Source organism: Haplochromis burtoni, unplaced genomic scaffold (assembly GCF_018398535.1).
Source record: "Haplochromis burtoni strain Fernald_Lab_line unplaced genomic scaffold, NCSU_Asbu1 Contig_27, whole genome shotgun sequence".
NCBI lineage: Eukaryota > Metazoa > Chordata > Actinopteri > Cichliformes > Cichlidae > Haplochromis > Haplochromis burtoni.
In genome coordinates, this window is record NW_024582388.1 from 1,402,131 (window position 1) to 1,421,911 (window position 19,781).

Consider the following 19,781-nt stretch of genomic DNA (forward strand, 5'->3'; position numbering starts at 1 on the left):
CGTTAATAGACATCAGATTTTTACAGTCACGGAAATTTCTGATTTGTTCTGCCGTGGGAAATGTGAAGTTTGGTAACATCTGAAGTCAGAAAGGTTAAGTTTCAGCATTTGCTTTTACTTTTAGAGCCACATGCTATGTAGATTTTAAGAAAAGTTGACAAGTCAAAAACTTGTATACAAATCATGCTGATAGCTACCATATGTCAGTACGCCAAATGTGCTACATTTTAGCAGCAAATTGCTTCACTACTGTAAGCTTTCTACCTTATTTTCTGTTGTTTAGTGATGTTTAATAGTAGACCTTGCTGCTGAGAGCTGTACATTCGTTTTGTAGGTTTCACGTTAAATAATTATAATCTCTATTATTCAGTTTCAGAAAATAATGTCTTTAGTCGTGGTGAAACAACTTCTAACTAAAACAAATAAATCATGTGGAGTACTTGTAGATATATTATTATTACGAGCTATATTACTGGGTAGAGTACTCTGGGCGTAGAATCTGCTGGAGAAATCATGTATCTCATCTGGCCTGCTGAGAAGGATCTGGAACTGGTGCCTCTGTGAACCCATCACAGACTGATGGCCGGATGAGTTGCTGCTGTTAATGTTGTCATTATCAGTGTGGCCAACTCCTCAGTAAGGAAAATCGCTATTGGTTGTCCTAAAAGTCGCTAGAAGTTGCTAAATGACATCATTGCCTAATTTGCATAATTTCGTCATGCATATGTAGAAGAGACATAAAGTGAGTAAAAAAACACCCTAAATGCATTTAGAATATATTTAGAACTGCAAATTAAATAATTTTAGCAATTATTTAAGAGGATACAATTTCAATTGTACTGAAATATTCTAGCATAGACTTTGTCAATAAAAGGTTTCTCTTTGAGGTTCCACAGGGTTTCATCTTGGGTCCTCTGATGTTTATATTTAGTTTTAAAAGTTAATCATCTTTACCTCCAACTGTTTGTTTTTTTAATCAACTTATTTATTTTGTATTGCTTCTGTATGTACATTTCAGTAAGTTTTACTCTTATTGTACATTAAACTATGATGACTACTTCTCTGGCAGTAATAGTGCACAAACTGTAAATAAAGCATTTCTGTTCTGTTGAGTGAAAATAACCATTTAATCAGTTCTTTGTGAACTAGTGCTGAAAACCTCTGATATGGCTGTCAAGTGCGGTGGAACGTCAGTAGTGGTCTGCAGTGAAAGGTTTGAAGTTTCAAACCATGTTTTTTGCTTTAATACTAAATGCATGTGCCACTTGGATTATGTGAAGGAGCCATCTGTCTAGTAAATGTTTTGTTTTAGTTGAATTTTGTACATTGATCATAGAGAGCAGCTCCCTGGTGCACATTGGCAACTTGAAGTTTTGCAACTTCTTAACTTTTTCCAGCAAACCAAAATGCTTTTGGGCAGCCCATCAACGTAGTAGCTGAAATGAGCTGGGGTTTACCCACTCTTTTATTTACAGCTGGACGATTGCTATGGCGTCCTTTTTCAAATCGCCTCCTTGGTAATGACAGTAATTATCACAATCCAAGTCCTCAAACAAGGCGTTTTTGGCCAGCTTCGTCCATTTCACTCCCCAATCCAGACTCTCATCATTAGGTCCTTTGGGAAGTATAACTGGCATGCCTGCTGCAAGGCTGTGTGTGTGTGTGTGGGGGGGGGGTGTCTCACATTGTGTACCATAACCAGCTTGGCTCATTGCCAGGCAGTGAGACCTGATCATCAGTGTCATGACCTTGTGTTGTGTTGAAACATCTTCTCACTTTGTATGTGTGCTGCCGTTAATCTGCACATGTAGATTAACGGCAGCACACACACAAAGTGTGGAAAAAGGAGGAGGGGATCAACACTATGAGAGTGTTTTGGTTTCACTGGATTGTTTTCTGAAGGAAAGCTTTTGAAAAATCTGAGAGTAGTATGTGAAGTCGAGCTGAGGGTTGCATGTGCCTCGGATATTGATATGTACTTGAGCACATTAATGCATGTGATCTTTCATGTGATTTCTTTTGCAAATTCTGCAGCATTTTTAGATATAGGAAATAAAATTAAATCAATAAGTGTGCATGTGAATAAAAATCACAAGTGGTTGCCCTGTGCTTAATCTTTTACTGAAAATGCAAAACCATCAACATAAATAAGGATAAAAACCACAAGATGGCAATAAATGAATGGAAGAAATGGCACCATTTGCATGTGACCATATCCTTGAACCTGGGAACACCAAATGTCCTTGCCAGATGGCTCAATGATCCAGGTGTTAACTGGTCAGCTATGGCAGACTGTAAAAATTAATTGTATGTAAATGTTACTGTTTGTTTTCTGAGAAGATATTCTCACTGCAAGTATTAGCATTAATATCTGTATGCATTAACTGAAACTGTGAGTTGTGTGTTGCTTGAACCTGTTGGTCTGATTGGGTCATTCTCTCTCCACTTTGCATTTTTGCTCCATGCTTGTACGGGCTTTATCCAGGTGCTCTATTTTCTACCCACAAGACATGCATGCAGTTTAACTGGTGATTCAAAATTGGCCGGAGGTGTGGATTTTAGTGTGAAAGGGCCCTTAGATTTCCATGCCTTTGATGGACTGGCACTCTGTCCAGGGTGTACCCTACCTCTTGCCAAATATCTGCTGGGACAGGCTCCAATCACCCATCCACCAGTGTGACCAGCACTACTCCTATGCAGCCACAGCTGAATATTCAGTCATGAGAACGGTCTGAACCGCATTCGTGTGTCAGAAATGCATGCATCAGAATATAAAGAGTTATAATTAGCTGTATTAATGAGTGTGTTATGGTACACACAGATAAAAACAGTTGAAATAACATTGCCAGACTGTGTTTCAGATACGTGATTATCACTGCATTACACTTCTTTGTACATGTGCCCTTGAACATGTGCTCTCTGAATGCGGCATATATAGAAGCTACGTTTTATTACATGTGAACAGTAAGTGCATAATAATAGGATGTGTCTACCAGAAGCCCAGTGTTAGCCAGTATGTAGCTGCTGTTGCTCTCAGCCCACCACAGCAGACTAATGGATCACTGTCAGTTTCTCCTGTAATTACTGAGATATGACTGTGTCATTATAGAAATACCACCCCCTCCTCCATCATTCCACAGCCGTTAAATGCACGGGTGTTATTGTGTGTGGGTGTGCATGTTCCCGCTCCAGTATGCACATACACATTCAACTATACATCCAGTGAAATAAAGGGTTATTTTTGGGAATGCTTTAAACCTTTTGTGAAAGTTTGCTCTGCAAGTATCTCGTCCATCAGTTCTGTAACTTCACAGGTTTTCTCATAGAAGATCCATTGCATCGTTTAATTAATTTAATTAAAAGTGACAAATTGCAGACGTTTTCTGCATTATAAGATAGATGAAGGCTAAACTATTACTACCATAAATACAAAGAATTTAGTTGCAGCAACACGTTTGTGATTGAAGCTTATTATTTGTACACTACTTATTGGTGAGCCTACTTCCTGACACTGTGCTTTAATTTAGGGTTAAATCGTTCCTTTAAACATTTGTTGAAATAACGTAACTGGATTTAATTTTTTAGCATGAGGATTAATCCTAATGAATCTGCTTTAAAATATCAAAAGTGTATAATTAAATCTCATCTAGGGTATTTTCATCACAGTAATTTCAAATTTTCAAAAAAATGTTACCTTCATTGATGAAACATGGCAGTTTCCTGAATAATGTACATGTGCTTTGTTTATTTTATTTTATTTATTTTTTTACTTATTTCAGTTATTTCAACAACGATTCTAAGAAACCAGGATTTTTTTTTTCCACCATCGTGAAAGGGAAAATGGTATCTCATGACCCTCAGTCAGGGAAATACCCAGTCACAATCACAGTGCTATTAAAAAACATCAGGGTTTCATTGCTGTGGTTTACAATAAAACATTGTCCAGCTCCTGCTGAACAGCTGAATATTTTATTTATATTACTTATTTATTTTTTTACAGTGTCATCTTTAAGCTTAAATTAAATGACAATGACTAATTGAAATTTTACACTTTAAAACCAAATGATTTGATATATCTCACAAAAACATGTTCATTCAAAGTCAACATTTAGTTTTCTCCCATTTTTTTTATAGACACAAACGTTTTTATCTACGGCTGTTGTTCAGATAAACAGCACAGTTATCTTAACCCCTGACACAGTTACACATCGTGTAGTGATGATTTATTCTGGAGAGTTTTATATCCAACTACACCCTGGAAGCGATCCAACTTATGGTCATCTACAGTTAAAGTGCTCATAATTAAATTACCTGAACTTTGTTTTCTTTAAAACTTGCACATGCAAAACAGCAGAATTACCAGCGTGTGCAATATATGACAACCATCAAAAAAGAGATGAATATCCAAAAGACATGGATTTAGTTCAGTATATTTCAACTGAAAAAAACCTGCATAGCAAAGTATTATATAACAGCTATATGCCCAAAACACATTACATTATCATATTAAGAAATGATACAAAATAACGTAACTACTGTGAATGAATACGGCACAGATTGGGAAATCACTTTATATCAAAAGATGAAGGCAGCTAAGAAGGTGCTCGATGAGCTCGTTCATGGAGTGATAAATACGCCCATTGTGTTAAAGCTTTTACACAGATGAGTGTGTGGCGTCCTTTGGTGTTCTGCTATGATACACACAGTTTAACCAATAGTGAGGAGGGTCTCTTACTCCTGACTTAACACACGAAGGACACTGTAGTTTCAAACTTAGATGCATGGCATATGCATCACCTTATAATATCCATCCATCTTTCCATTTTATTAACCGCTTATCCAGTTTACAATCACAAGGGGCACTGAAGCCTATCCTAGCTGTCATAGAGTGAGAGGTGGAGAACACCTTGGACAGGTCGCCAATCTACTGCTTGGCTAACTCAGAGAGGCAGACAATCGCTCACCCTCACATTCACAACAATGGTCAAATTAGAGTCACCAGTTTAGTTAATGTTCATGTGTCTTGACTGAGAGGAAGCTGGAGTAACTGGAAGAACCCGCACAGGCACAAAAGATGCAAACTCCACACAGAAACACCCTATCCTGTGTTCAAATCCACTGGTCGTTTATCAGAATTTGGGGTGTAATCTTTGCCTAAGCTTAATCAGCTGCCTAAACTTCATCAAACAGCAGCAAAAATAACCACAGTAAAAGACAGAAAATCTCTCTCCGCAACACCAGCAGCATCTGACAAAACATCAGTATTTGATGAGAACATGTAGGTCAGAGGGGAGGAGCCTAGAGATTGGTTTGTAGAATGAGGAAGTTCAGGAAAATGTATGGAAGAAGAGGCCGATGAAAAGAAGTGGAGTAGTGAAAGAAGAAGAAAGCTGACAAGAGTACAAACAGTTGTGGGATAAGGTGGTGAATGAAAAGGACGAGGTATTGTGTAAGTGGTCCGAGGATGTGCACAAAGGATGTGTCACAGGTTAGAGAGATTAAAGATGGAAACTGACAAGAAAAGAGAAGAAGGATAAGGAGTGTTTTGAGGGGATAATGAATAAAGAATTACAGGCTGCATTGTGAAGAGATGGTGGAGCTGGGAGTGTAAGTAAAGGATGAGTATAAAAAAATGGGACGGTGGTTAGTCCATATGAAAGACATTGAGAGACAAAGAGGTCAACAGGCGAGATGACGGTGAAGTTTCTAAATAGAGTGTTTCGCTGTTTTGGAAATGAAGTGGATGAAGAGATGACATGGGCTAGTATGCTTGCAGTTCTGAAGAATAAGGGTTATGTGCAGAGCTGTAGTAAATATACAAATAATAAGCCATAGTGGGGGAGTTAGTTGTGGAAAGTATTGGAAGCTAGGCTAGGATTAGTGAGATGCAGCCAAGAAGTGGGCTACAGATGCAGTGCTTGCTTTGACTTTGAGAGCACTGCTAGACAAACAGTCTTTGAGGACTTGGAGAAAGCATATGATAAAGTGCTGTGACAGGAGGTGTGGTACTGGGTAAAGAAGTCAGAAGTGTGTGACATTGGTTTATTATATGTATGAGTGTCGTGGGACTATAGTGAGGTGTGTGACAGATGGTTTTTAGGTGGAGGTAGGAATACGCCAAGGGTTGGCTCCGAGCCCTTTTCTGTTTGCAGTTTTGATAGACAGGCTGACAGGGAAGATCAGGCGAGGGTCTCTGTGGATATTTGCAGATGACATTGTGATTTGTAGCGAGATTGGGGTGACTTGCCTGGAAAGTTCAGGGAGTGCTGTGGAGACAAGGTGTAATAAAATACAGCAGAAGAAGGGCAGAATAGTCGTGCACGAGTAAGAAGGAGGAATGTGGGATCACGAGGATGCAAGGAGTAGAGGGTTCAAAGAAAGTTAAAAGTTTGGGAGATGTACCGGGTCCGAATCCCGGATAAGCCCCCATATGTCTATGAAACGGCTGTGAAAGACAGACGGGTTTGGGAAGGTATATCACAGGGGCAACTCAGGTTAGTTGGTTCAGGGACACAGTAAGACAGGCAAGATGGAGCAGCCAAGCAAAAGGAAAAAAGGAATGCCAAAAAGGTTGTTTATGGATGTGGCGAGAGAGAGTGCAGGCGGTAGGCGTAATAAAGAGCAGGACAAAATAGAAATAGATATTCAGCTGTGGCGTCGCCTAATAGAAGAGGAAGATATTGTTATTCTTATTATACATATATCTTTATATTAACACATAAACATATGGCTTCACTTTTAATAGCGCTCTCAACACTTTCTATATGTCACTCCTCCATCTTTTCACACTCACCTACATGCTGAAATCCACTTTAATGAAGCCACACTCCCCACCATTAGTACACATGAACTAGCATTAGAGTGATTTATTAGGCTGTTATTGGTCTTTTATTAAATCCTGATGAATGGCTCTGAATTCCTGGAAGCACTTTGCATTAAAATAGGAAAATGTCAAGTTGTCAAAAAATATCAACAGGCGTCAATACAGTAGAAAACAGTTGTGATCAGTCTTCAAAAGCTTGACTCTGTTGTCATAACACAAACACAAGTTCTGTTCTCGCTTTACAATCTGCGTCACTAACATGTACTTTGCCACCGATGCTATTTCAGTCATGCTTGGCAGTGTTATGAGTGCATCGTGCTGCCAACGATTTTTTATTGTCTCCACTCCGGCATGTACTGGTGCAGAAAAAATAATCAGAAGACTAAAACTAGAAACTAAATCAGATTTGAACACTGACTGGAAACATTAAAGTCTATCGGGATCTTTGGATTGTAATACAAACTGTTGAGATGAGAGTCTTGTGTCTCCTCGCTCTCTGCCAGACCCACTCAGCTGCTCATTTGCTGATCTCTTACTGTGTTTTTATGTCACTCAATCACTCGCTCTCGCTAACACTCGCTCACCCCATCGTCCTTTGTGTTTACATTGCAGGATCCATTTCTGCATGCAATTATGTTCAAGCAGGTGTGTGTAGTGCAAATTTAGTAACTGGTGAAACTGTAGGAACAATTACTTTACGTAGGCTCGAGGGTGTTTTTTGAGGCCCTTTCCCAAAAGAGAGTTTCAGTTATTTCTTTTGCTAACCTCCTGGAAGTCTAATAGTTTTAATTTTTATAGACCTGTTGCTCCTCTTGCTGTTTTTAATGGTTGCTGAATTGAAAAATAAACTTGTTTTGCATTAAAACTGGTGTTTCGGCGCACTACACTATCGCTACATGCTAAAATTAAAACTTAACCACTTAAATCCCTAAAACAGTCAAATGAATTCACATTTTTGCTGTTGTACGTTTTTTTTTTTTTTTTTTTAACCTCCTAAGACCTGAACTCTTCCACGGCATGCATTTTTAATTTCTCTTTGATATTTTGGCATATTGGGGCCCAATGAATGTAAAAACAAAGAATTACCAGAATTTTTTTTTTTTACCTTATTTTTGTTTTTAAGAAAAGTAAGAGCCACATATGAGGATATTTGTTTAAAAATTTGATAGAACAGTAGCCGTACAATGTCCTCGTAAGTGGATATCAGGCCCTTGTAGAGCAAAATGTAGTATTTTGGTCTAAATAACCCAAAATGTGATGTCCACATATGTGGACACCAGGTCCTAGGATGTTAAATTTAAATTGTTCACCATGAGCATTCATTGTGCACACAGTGCTAGAAACCCCAAGTGCAAGACTGGCATGTGTACATTTAATTTAAAACATACTTTACTGCTATTGTTATTTTTAAAATCTTCTCCAGGGACACTGACCTTAATCTAAGCAACTGCTGAAGAGATTAAATTGCACAGAGCAGCTCATCAGCGAGGATGACAAACGCTGATGTTGAGGGAAACTAAACTCTTGTTTGCAAAGAGCAGAAGATTGCAAAAGTGTTTTCTTTAAGCATACAGTTGTTCAGAATTACGCTGCAGTGAGTAATTAGCCCCTCTTATAAGTGTCTAATAATCACATTTTTATCTTTATTTAGCCAGGGATGATGTGCTGAACAAGCAAGCTCTCATTAATTATAGGCAGCTCCACCTGGGACTGTTCTGCTGTTTACCACTGAGAGACTCCTGCAGGCCCAGGATATTAGAAAGGTCATGAGGTTTGAGCTATGACTTTTATTCTTCATGCATGTTTTGTAACTGTTATGCACTAGATGGTAAAATCCAAAGGGCACATTCTCTGCTCCTCCAAAGGACTCAGTCGATACTCTTAACTCCTTCATGAGCTTTTGGAGAAAAGAAAAATGGAGTTTGTGTTCTTGTCGTAAGTTTAAGATATTCTCATTAGTCTCAATGTCTAGTGCAATGATGAAAGTCATTTTGTTGGAGAACTCCAGTGCAAAGGACTAAACATGAATGCATTAATCACAGGAGGCCAGCAGTGCAGCACTAATGTTTTCTGTCTTGTGGTCAACTTGTGATTGACAGTTTAGTCAGTGCAGTGCGTCTATTATTGTATATAAAGTGCTGTTTATCCTGAATGTTGTTACTGTAACCACGATTTGAATAGAACAAAAATGCTATAGCTAATGGCCCCTGAAATTCCACACTCTGTCCTCGTGTGCCATGACCCTGCGCTTTGTTTTAGGCCTATTGTTGCTCTTTCGTTGTCAACATTGCCTTATTCTCATTCAAAGTATTTATTTTCCTACAAGTTTGGACATGTTCTCTGGGGATTCCATGAAAGGCATTGTGGGAACTGTAGGACGTCATGCTTCACTAGATAAGACCTTTTAAAAACGTGATCACAAACTCCTGTAATGGACTTGAGTTTAATCTGAGACAGTAGTGAAGTTTCACTATATGTTGAATACTATTATACATTAGCATAGATCCATAGACATTAGTAAATACTACTAACACAAAAATTAGGGTATAATATATCAACAGACAAAAGAACAACAAAAAACCACTCCAGATAACGCAGTTCCCTCCGCTGTCAGCTCTCTTTTCACTGAACAAGTTCAGTCTTTGTCAGTGTTATTTCCATCCACCCAAACCACCCTCATTAATAACGAAAATAGACTAAATATGCAATAGATGTGTCCCCAATATACTTGTAACTATTTTCAGAGGAAAGACGTGTAATTTAACAATTCAAGTATCTAATATATTTCATTAACGTATCTGGAGCAAACTATTAAATGTGGGATGTAGGTCGCCAACAAAGGACCTAATAAACCTCCCTCCAATACTTTTCTCTTCGTGACTACGTGTCAGATGTGGATTCTCGTTGGCTCATATGGTCGCTGTCCACACCTCACCTTACACCAGACCCACACGCCAGCCTGAGTTTGCGTGCGCATTTATTCCGCGAGCACGCGTTGGGAGCGCAAAGAGGGCGCACCGGTGTCAGTTTGCTCCAGCCCCTTTGTAGCGGTCGGTCGCTGGTGGCTGCGCGCAAGGCGTCTAGAAGCAGAAATTTGGGGAGTGGAAATTCCGCTGTTACTTTCACGTCTTCCTGACATTTCTGCTGCGGCGGTCAGTCAGTCGCTGAGAGCGGAGAGAGGCGGAGAAAGAGCTGAGCTGAAATAAGGAGTGGAGATCTGGAGAGCGGCGCTCCGATGTTCCCCGCGGCTGGGTTTCCTCTGAATACCGTTTAACTAGTGATTTCTCTTTTTCCATTTCCCACTTGGAAGTATGTCTGTCGCTCCCGTTTGGTGTCAGGAGTGAGAGGTCTGAGCAAGAGTCGCAAGCTCACGGCTGCCACTTTTGACGATCGGATTTTTCCTTTTGATTTTTCGTCTTGTTTTCTGCATTTGGATTATTTTTTTTCCAGGAGATGCCAAGTTGTTCCCTGACAGACGCAGGGCTCTGCTGCTGAAGCTCACAGGATGCTGGGGACTCTACAACAACCAGATTTCTTACTTTGAGACAAATCTCTGTTATTTTTCCTGTGTGGACGTAAACTCTGGACGTTTACCCACCCGTTTGCCTTTATTTTTTTATTTTTTATTTTTATGTTCTTTATTTTTTCATTTTAACAAATGTCTGTCTTGTGCTATCTAATAAGGATGCGTAGTGGATTGCTATTGTTCCTTTTCGCCCAAGTCTTCTTGGTTGCTTCGTTGACACAGACTGGTAGGTGTTGACGGGTTGAATGAATACATGTGGCTTGACAACAGGCAGTCTAGCTGAACGTTGATCGTTTTGCACCATTGTTGCCTCTCACCTGTTATGCTTCGGCTCTCCCTTTGAGAGCACGTCCGCGGGGCTTCAAGTTAGACCACGCAAATACCGTTTTCAGTAGAATTCCTCCAACAGATGGATAAACCACAAAATACAGGGAAACCGGATTATACTAATGTATAATATAGCGACAGAGGCGCAAATTACCTTGCAGCTGCAAACTAATACATACAGTCACTGAGGCACAACAATTCACTGTAATAAGTTTCCTTATTATAATAGAAAAATTAAACAATTTGTCTTTGAGGTCTGTTGGCTTCATCCATTCAGAGACGCATTTTGGAGCTTGGCGCTTGTTGTCATTGAAGCATGATCTTGGCTACAAGCAATTTATTAAATCATTCAGAGAGAAAATTAAATTTAATCATCCTGCCTGATTGCTGGCAAAGCAGCCCACCTCACCTTCATGGGCGTAATCACACCTTATGGTGCGGATGCAAAGGAACCTACTTTATCCAACACCTTTTCTAAAAAAGTGTACGAGTGTAAAGTTTTAGAGAATTCTAGTGTGTGAATTTATAGTTCCAACGTGTGCCTGGCTTCTTGGCGCAAAAAAATATGTGTAATTTCTTTTTTTAATTTCTGCTCTAGCGGTGGATATTTGGATTTATGTGCCCAAGCTGGAGTTGTTAGTGTCCTCCTCACTCCCACCCCTGCGGTTGCACTTAAATCTTTTACACCAGAATGCGCAATCAGTCAACATTACAGTGCAGCCCAGTGCCCAGAAAGTCAATTTATCTCCTCTAACTGAACAACTTTCTTGCTTTTTTTGCGGTGTAGATAAATGCGGGGGGAGCATAGAGATGCACGCCGCGGACTACCTGACCTCCCCGGGCTATCCCAGCGCCTACCCACCGTCCCAGCAGTGCGTATGGGTGATTACCGCCCCTGAAGCGGGTCAGAAGATCCTCATCAACTTCAATCCGCATTTTGATCTGGAGGACAGAGACTGCAAGTAAGAGTTCACTCCTCTCGCTCTTCTCTCTCTGCCTCTCCCACCCTTCTTTGCTCTCTCTCCTCAATTCTGCCTGGATACAGTGTGAAACTGTGCCACCTATTGGTCAAGGAGATAGTTGTACATCTGTTCCCAGGAAACGGGGGTGCAGGGATGAGATATGGCGCTGAAGGTGCTGGCAATTACTTCAGAGGAAATGGGCTTTGATGGGTTTAGTAATTCATACATGATAAGGAGGCAGGCTGGACGGGCTTTTAGCATGATTTTAGGGGGGAGCAAACTCTGCAAAACTGGCTGCATCCGCTTTTGATTAATGACGTTCACTTTGCTCATTGCTGAAATGGAGAAAGTGTGTTTACTTTTCATTTGGAAGTAGAGTTTACCTGTTTGTACTTGAAGAAGAAACGCTTTGTGTGCCTTTTTGTATGCAGCGTTGGAATAATGATCAAATTTGATTTTTAAAATGGGTGGAAGGGCTGCTGTGTTGGTTTTTCTGAGGAAGATGTTGAAAGATAAACACAAGTCAGTTAATGCTTTTATCTGTACTCATGCTTCCTCTCCTGCTTTTTCTTGCGCTATTTATGAATCACAGTAACAAAAGAATACGCCAGTGCATCCTGATATCTAACAAACCATTTATTTCTTTAGGAAAGTTCCAGTTTTTGAGTTACTGTGAAGCTTTTGTGCTTTTCTTTGTCTTCCATCATAGTTAAGGAAACATATTCGAGTTTGGGAGCACTGGTCAGACAAAACAACGTAAGTGACGGGATGTTGTTTCCTGAGAACTTGTATTTTATATTTTTTATTTGTTTTTGGTTTTTTTTGTTTTCCTTTTTGTGAAAATGATCAGCAAAAGATAAATAAAGGTCTATTCAGCCTTATCGCTGTCACTGGAGGCAGTTTGGGTTATCGACTTTTTGAAAAAACATTCTTATAATGATACACGCACGCTGGAATCATTCATGTGTGCGTCTCATGGTGCTTTCCTTTGAATTACTGTTCAGAACCTGTGAGCAAGCACCCATGCAGACACCCTTAAGCCACCTCTGTGACATAGAAACACACACTCAATTGTGCACGGCCGCACCACAACCCATGTGTTGCTGTTGTCCATAAATAAGCTTGTTTTTATGTCGGCTCCTCTGCCTTTTTTAAAAGCTCCATAAATGGCTCCTGTGTAAATCACGACTAGCTGTCCAGCGCTGTCTCACAGATGGGGTCCACCAATACTATTGGATCATGTTTCAGCACCAAGGGACTAATAAACCATTAGCGCTCGGGACAGATAGTGGATATCGTGTGTCTTTCGGGGGAATATACACCGTCCACCGTGCTGAAAGCAAACAAGCTGAAAAGAATCTCCTTTGGAAGCTAATTCTGCAGTGACCCTATTTTGTGTGATAACCCAGGGAGCAGTATAAGCATGCAATAATGCTGCTTAAGTACTTAATGAAATGTAATAAATCATGGCGATAAAATTTTCGACAGTGGCTGGCTGGCACTGCAGTAGATCTCGAACTGAACGTTATTGTCTCCCTAAATGACTTTTCCATAGGTTAATGTGCTGAAATAAGGCAGTTGTAAAATAAAATATTACAGTTTAATCAGGTTTTATCATGAGCAAATGGTTTTAATATTAACTAGAGACCATCTGGCTTCTGGTGTCGGGCAAAGCACCAACAGAGTGTGTTCAGGTTTTACGAAGATCAAGTTTTTTATGTCCAAAAGGTGGAAAAGTGTGAAACCAGGAGGGAAATGGAAGCATGAGGTGTATTGATCGTGTTGCTCTTCAGTGTTATGGGATTGTTCATTTTAGCCACACGTGCCTGATTCCATGTCTCGCAGTCAAGAGAGCCAACGTTTCCACATTATGATTGACGCGCCTGTGCCCGCTGAACAGCCTGACCACCCTGCAGCCACCTCAACATGTCATTTGGCTGTTTACTTAGGGGCCTCTCTGCTTTCCTTGATTGGTTTCATTATTTGTTGTGTGAGTTTATGTTGGATGATGATGGGGTGCAGCTCGTAGCTCTCTGACTTGGCAGGAGCGGTGTTGTTTTTGGGAACGAGTCAAATCTTCGAAATATGCCCGTCGAGGGGGGCCTTAAGCCTTTGGCAGCGCTGCGGTCCCACTTAAAAATTTCCTGAGATGATATCTTAGTTTTATTTCACTGGATGGATGGCACAGCGTCAGCTCCGGAGTATGATACGGCAGTTGGCGGGGGCATGAGTGGAAACAGGAACAGAATATAATGTTTTACTGTGAACCGAATGTCTGAAAAGTTGTGCGTTAATCTCTGTTGATAGACGAAGGCGGGTGAGGCATTACACACCTGTTGTAGAACACCTGGGACAGCTACTGCTCACCTGAACGCCCTGTAGGTGCCATACATCACCCAGAAACCGTTTAGATTGTTCATAAAATCATGTTTAAGCTAAAAACGTGAAAATGTATAAACCTGGAAGTATTTCAGACTATCACTTTAAGACTCTGTTTTACAGTAGTGAGTAATATGCCATTAGAAATTAAACTAAAAGCTGTAACAACAGCAATTTAACACCTTTTATCAGCCCAGTCAATAGCTGTCATCAGCTGTTATCAGTCCAATACATATGGTCAGTAGCTCTGAGCTAGCAGGCTTAGTTTGCTCTTATAATCTATTGTATTCAACGATTAGTAGATAAAAAGACACGTTATACAAGAGACCTCAGGCAGGACACAGTGAATATGGAATTTATACAATGGTAAATATGGTGAGCTAACAAACAGAGCTTTGTAACATGTGCTTTATGATGTGAAAGGAAGCAATTTACACAAACAGTACTGTTTTTCTCACCTTAGTCTATTAGCTTTGCTGCCTTAATGCATCCAAGTGCTTTTGTTGCCAAAGCCTACCAAAGTGCTCCGACGCCTGACCAAGTAGTTTGTTTGCATAAACCTAATCCTTTTGGTGCCTGATCCTAACTTAGCGAGTGAAATATAATTGAAATCAACATTTTTTTAAAAAGCCCCCTAACCGAAAAGACAGGTCTCAAACTCATGACTCAGTTTAAACTTGAATTGATTATGTTTCTGCAGACTGTTTATAAGCTGGCAACACAATTCACATTACCTCTACTCAGCAGAAAGACAATCTAGAAGCAGGCAGCTTACAACAAGTACCAACAGCTACGAAAACTGATCATTGATTTAGGTCTCGTAACACACAACAATAGTAAATGTATTTTGGCTAATAAACTCATTAATTTGAAATAGTGCAAATTGCCAATTTCATCTTCAAAGAAGCCAAGATGATGCATTTGAATGGTCTGCTATGTCTAATCAATAGTCCAGAGAGCAAATTGAGTTAACTATTAGAGGAAACAGGAAATCATCCAGTCTGAGAAGCTAAAAAGAACACAAACGTGTTTTTTCATCTTTTTTTTTTGGCTGATTAATGGCATAAATTAAACTATTGTCACTTACTTGTTTGCTAATCAACCAGTGTTTCAGTTTCCAAAGCACTACAATCATCAGTAACCTTCACAGCAGCTTCACAGTGCTGGTTTGAAGTGCCTCGCTAACACACATTTGGAAATCCTACAAGGAAAATCAAGCCAGTGGCATTTAGGTTACAGTTTCTCAAATATCCCTGATTTTAAGATACTGTCCAAATTGAAATTCATTGTTGGAATGACAATCCCACCTCCTCCGTCGTAGCATGTAGCCGCTTGCCCATTTCTCCCAGTCCCATAATTAAATTATTGGACCAAAACAGAACAAACATGTTCCACTGCTGTGAAGCATGTCTGCAGTTAACTAGCCAAGCAGAGAAACCATAGCAGTGCTGTTCCACGAGCGAACGCCGGCTACATTTCCGACATCTGTGTCACAAAATATCTTCCCCGTGCAGCCTCATGACCCAGGGTTTGTAATTATGACCCCTAATTACAGCATATGTAAAAATATATGTTTGTGAGCCCTGTTTTCTACAGGGGTGATTCATGAAGAAAGAAATCTGGGAGGAGCTTTGCACTAGATTTAGATGATCCATCAGTTTGGAAACAATGTAGCTTTATCTGAAAAATAACACAAGTGTAACAAACACCATTATAAGCTGCTGTTATTTTAAAAGAAATAAAAATGGAAGCATCTTTTTTGTGCACTTTGAGGTCAAATAGATGGATCTGTGGTTCACGAGGCCATCGTAAGCTTCAGAAAAACAGTCAGTCTGTGGAAGTAAAAGGTCGTTGTTGGAATTATCACCCAACCTCTCAAGTGACAAATTCTGTGCTCGGTGAACAGACGAGAAGCAGTAACACTTTTTTTTCAGACACATTAAGATCCGTCGGCTCTTCCTCTGTAGCCAATCTGGAGCCGCACCAGAACAAGACTTGTCTCACGTCCACGTCTGAAATAGCGTGGCCGACAAAGTGAATCCCCGCGGAGCGTGGTAAAATAGAGCAGAGGCATGGTTAAGGAACATGCGTCGGTGGCCGGATAATTTGGGACATCTTTTTAGGAGTTGGCTGAACTGTTGCCTCCTACATGAGGCTGAACTGGCACAGGGTGCACCTCACACATACACAGCACACACACAAACACAGGCAGCCTAAACTTTCTGTCACTTACATTAAGCCTCGTGTTCAGACGTCGATGCACGCTGCTACAGTACGCACAAACCACACATCCTCAAGCGCACATTCATACTGATGCATTAAAGGTAACTTCAAAAGGAAATCTGCCATTTCTATCTCCTTTCAGCGATGGATATTGTCTTTGAGCAATTTTGTTGTTCGGCTCTCATCTTTCTTTCATGTAGATAAATGTCCATAAAGAAAAATCACGCGCATAAAATGAAATAAATGATAGATTAAAGGGAAAATGTGAACCTAAAAACCTGGATAAGCATAAAAAGTGGGAAGGTTAAAGGCAACATACTGGAGCTCTAATTCAGTTTTGATCATTCGGATAGCAAGTAAGTGAATATCGTTTGGAAGGACAGAGTACTGAACGTGACTCACTGAATACAAAAAAGCACTGAGGCGATTCTGAGGAGAAACAACAGTTTCAAAGATTTGTTGAGTTTTGCTTCTGTCACCAACATTTTTTTTGGTTACCAGCCACATCAAAGAAGAGACAAAGAAGAGGTCGGTCGTGGATTTCATAGCCCAATTTGGCTCAAATACATCTCCAGTTATATGAAAGGGACTCACATGACTCTTTGCAGTTCTGTGAAAAAGTATGACAATGCAGTGCAGTAACTTGAAGTGATTGTTTACTGTATGATTTTTTTTGGGGGGCCCATTTTGCTTTACAACTTTTCTTCAGGCCATTGTACTTTGTGGGCATTTGTTTATGCACGGCTCTCTCTGAGGTCTGGACTTCGACTGGGCCACTTCTTCACCTTAATCCTTTTCTTTCTCAGCCGTTCTGTTGTAGATTTGCTGCTGTGGTTGGGATCATTGTCCCAACCACAGCAGCATAGGATGTGCTGCAGTATCAGCCAAGCTTTAGCTGTTGGACAGACATCCTCACATTTGACTCTAAAATACTTTGGTATGCAGAGGACTTCATGGTTGATTAAGTAACAGCAAAGTGCCAGGTCCTATGGCTGGGGGGGGGGAAAGCCCAAATCATCACCCGTCCACCACCATGCTTGATAATGAGGTGTTTGTGCTGATTTGCTGTCTTTCATTTTTGCCAAATATGGTGCTGCACATTGAGGCCAAACATCTCTAATTTGGTCTCATCTGTCCAAAGGACATTGTTCCAGCAGTCTTATGTTCAGATGCAGCTTTGCAAACCTGAGCTGTGCTGCAAGGTTGTTTTTAGAGAGAAGAGGCTTTTACCTGGCAACCTTTCCAAACAAGCCCTACTTGTTCAGTCTTTTTGTAATTGCACTGTCACAACATTTAACAGTCAACATCATAACTGAGGCCTCTAGTTTGAGAGGAAGCCCTTGGATTTTTTTTTTTTTTTTTGCAGTTTCCCTGAGCGCTGAACGGTCTGACTTTAGAGTGAATTTGATGAGATATCCACTCCTGGGAAGATTATGGCATGTGTCACAATAAACCTGAATACTCCAGACCAGCAAACTGCTAAACCTTCTGCTTTTATAGAGGTGCCCATACTTGATGATGATCAATTAATCAAATGCATTTCATTAGCAGCACCTGGCAGCTACTTGGCCTCTTAATTCTGGTTGAAGCAGGAAGGTGCAAATAAAGAGAATTCAGATTTGGGATTTTGTGAAGTTCAGCTAGTCGCTGTTTCAGTTGGTGAACAATTATAAACAGTCTTAACAATGCTGACCTTAGAGAGAACAGAGAGAACCAGAAAATCCAAAACAGAGGAAGCTATCAAAGCTGTGTCACATGACCTCAAGGCTTTCCAGCACCACCAGTTTAATAAACACACAAGTGGATTTCAGTGTGATTCATATGTGGAAAAACACTGGGGTTCTTTGTTTTAGAACTGGGTTACACTCCACATCACATGCACCCTGCTGCCAAGTTTTTATCATCATGTAGATTTTTTTAAAAGTGATTTACTACAAGTTCGTTGTATCGGTCTGCATTAACATGGGTTAAAAAAAGTAAATGAGTGTAAAATACACAAGTGAAAACTCTCCTTTCGGTGATGGAGATGAAACAGGGTATAGGGTCCGTTTGAGTAAAAGTAGGCACGGCTAAGAAGATAATTAGAGTAGTTAATCACAGCTGCAATTTGTGGACTGCCTCGTGATAATAAATAACATTATAAAGATATCTATGTTTTTTTTCCCTTTTCTCTACCCAGCAACACATTTAAATTTGATGCAGCTTGACATTTCAGGAACATACAGCGAACTCGTCATCGTACAGAGGAGAGGCTGGGGGGGGAGAGGAAAAAAGGAAAAAGGGAGAAAAATAGAGTTCCTCCAGAGTGTGACGGAAGGACCAGTTGCTCCTTACAGTTTGTCTCGAGGCAAAGCGCTTCATGATAAGTCAGAAAAATGCCCCAGCAGAGACACAGTCACAGGACCGACATCTCGTAGCCCGGAGGTGTCACATGAATGGAAACGTACTGTTAGAGGGCATTTGTGTTGCGTGTGTAATGGTTGGTGGAGCTCGTGTTTTCAAAGTTGATTTCACGTTCTCATTTCTATTATTATTCCCAGTATGTCTCACTTATTTATATATATATTTTGCTGAGGCATGGTTTGATGTGAATAAATGAAGAATGGATCATTGGAAAAGCTTGTTTCTTTTCTATTTTGCAGGAACATTTGAGGAGAGATCATTTGGAGGAATTGAACATGATTTATTAAGATAGAGAAAATAAAGTATTTGGGGCTTAGACGCCGATGGCCCATCGTGGCTGAAAGGAATCCCAGCGGTGATAGGATTTAGAACAGGACCCCACGGAGTCGAGACGCTGGTGGTGGTGGAGAAGATGGAGATTATGGGTTGAATAGAGCTTTGGCTGAGGTGTCTGAGGTGGAGATGGGGAGGAAAATGACGGAGAGCACAGATTTAAACCATGCGACGCTGAGGCTGATTGGCTCAAACAGGGTGGACAACTAGATGATCGGACTAGAGTAATGGTGTCGGTATTGATTCAAGATTCTTTATTTGCCACATGCATAGTTATACAAGCATAACACGCAGTGAAATGTAACCTGACTCGCTCCTCGACTTGTGCAAAAGTACATAAAGTGAATTAAATAAGAATAGACAATCTGAACATATTTCAAATTAAAAGAATTTGAAATGTACATTGTGCCGGTGGGTTTAGAGTGTCTAGAAGAGAGTCCTGTCTCAGTCACTTATGGATGATGTGAGAGGGCGGGCGTGTGTGGTGTTGGGGGGGATGTTATGGTTTAGGGCCCGGATAGCTTGGGGATAGAAGCTCCTCTTGAGTCTCTCTGTCCTTGCCCGGATGATGCGGACCTTCTACCAGATTGCAGAAGTTGGAACCGTTTGTTGCCAGGATGGGACGGGTCCTTCAGTAGCTGCGCTGCTCTAGTCCGGCATGGGAAAGCCATAGCACAAAAGCAGCCAGGAAAGCAGGCAGATCAGTGATTGCAGATCTTCCTTACTGAACTTATGCATAAGCTTCATTTAGTTGACCCCAGTGTTTTAGGCAACAACACAGAAGAGTCAGCAAAACTAATATAGC

General features: G+C 40.5%; 1 protein-coding gene across 1 annotated transcript in view; it reads left to right on the forward strand.

Annotated features, from left to right (window-relative positions):
- The first annotated feature begins 9,758 nt into the window (after nucleotides 1-9,758).
- LOC102312882 (neuropilin-1a) overlaps nucleotides 9,759-19,781 on the forward strand; it is a 92,089-nt gene continuing 82,066 nt past the window's right edge. Inside the window, exons 1-2 of the mRNA XM_005918025.3 lie at nucleotides 9,759-10,575; nucleotides 11,464-11,638. Of these exons, the coding sequence (XP_005918087.1) occupies nucleotides 10,482-10,575; nucleotides 11,464-11,638 (269 nt within the window). The 5' untranslated portion in view covers nucleotides 9,759-10,481. The remainder of the gene's footprint in view (nucleotides 10,576-11,463; nucleotides 11,639-19,781) is intronic.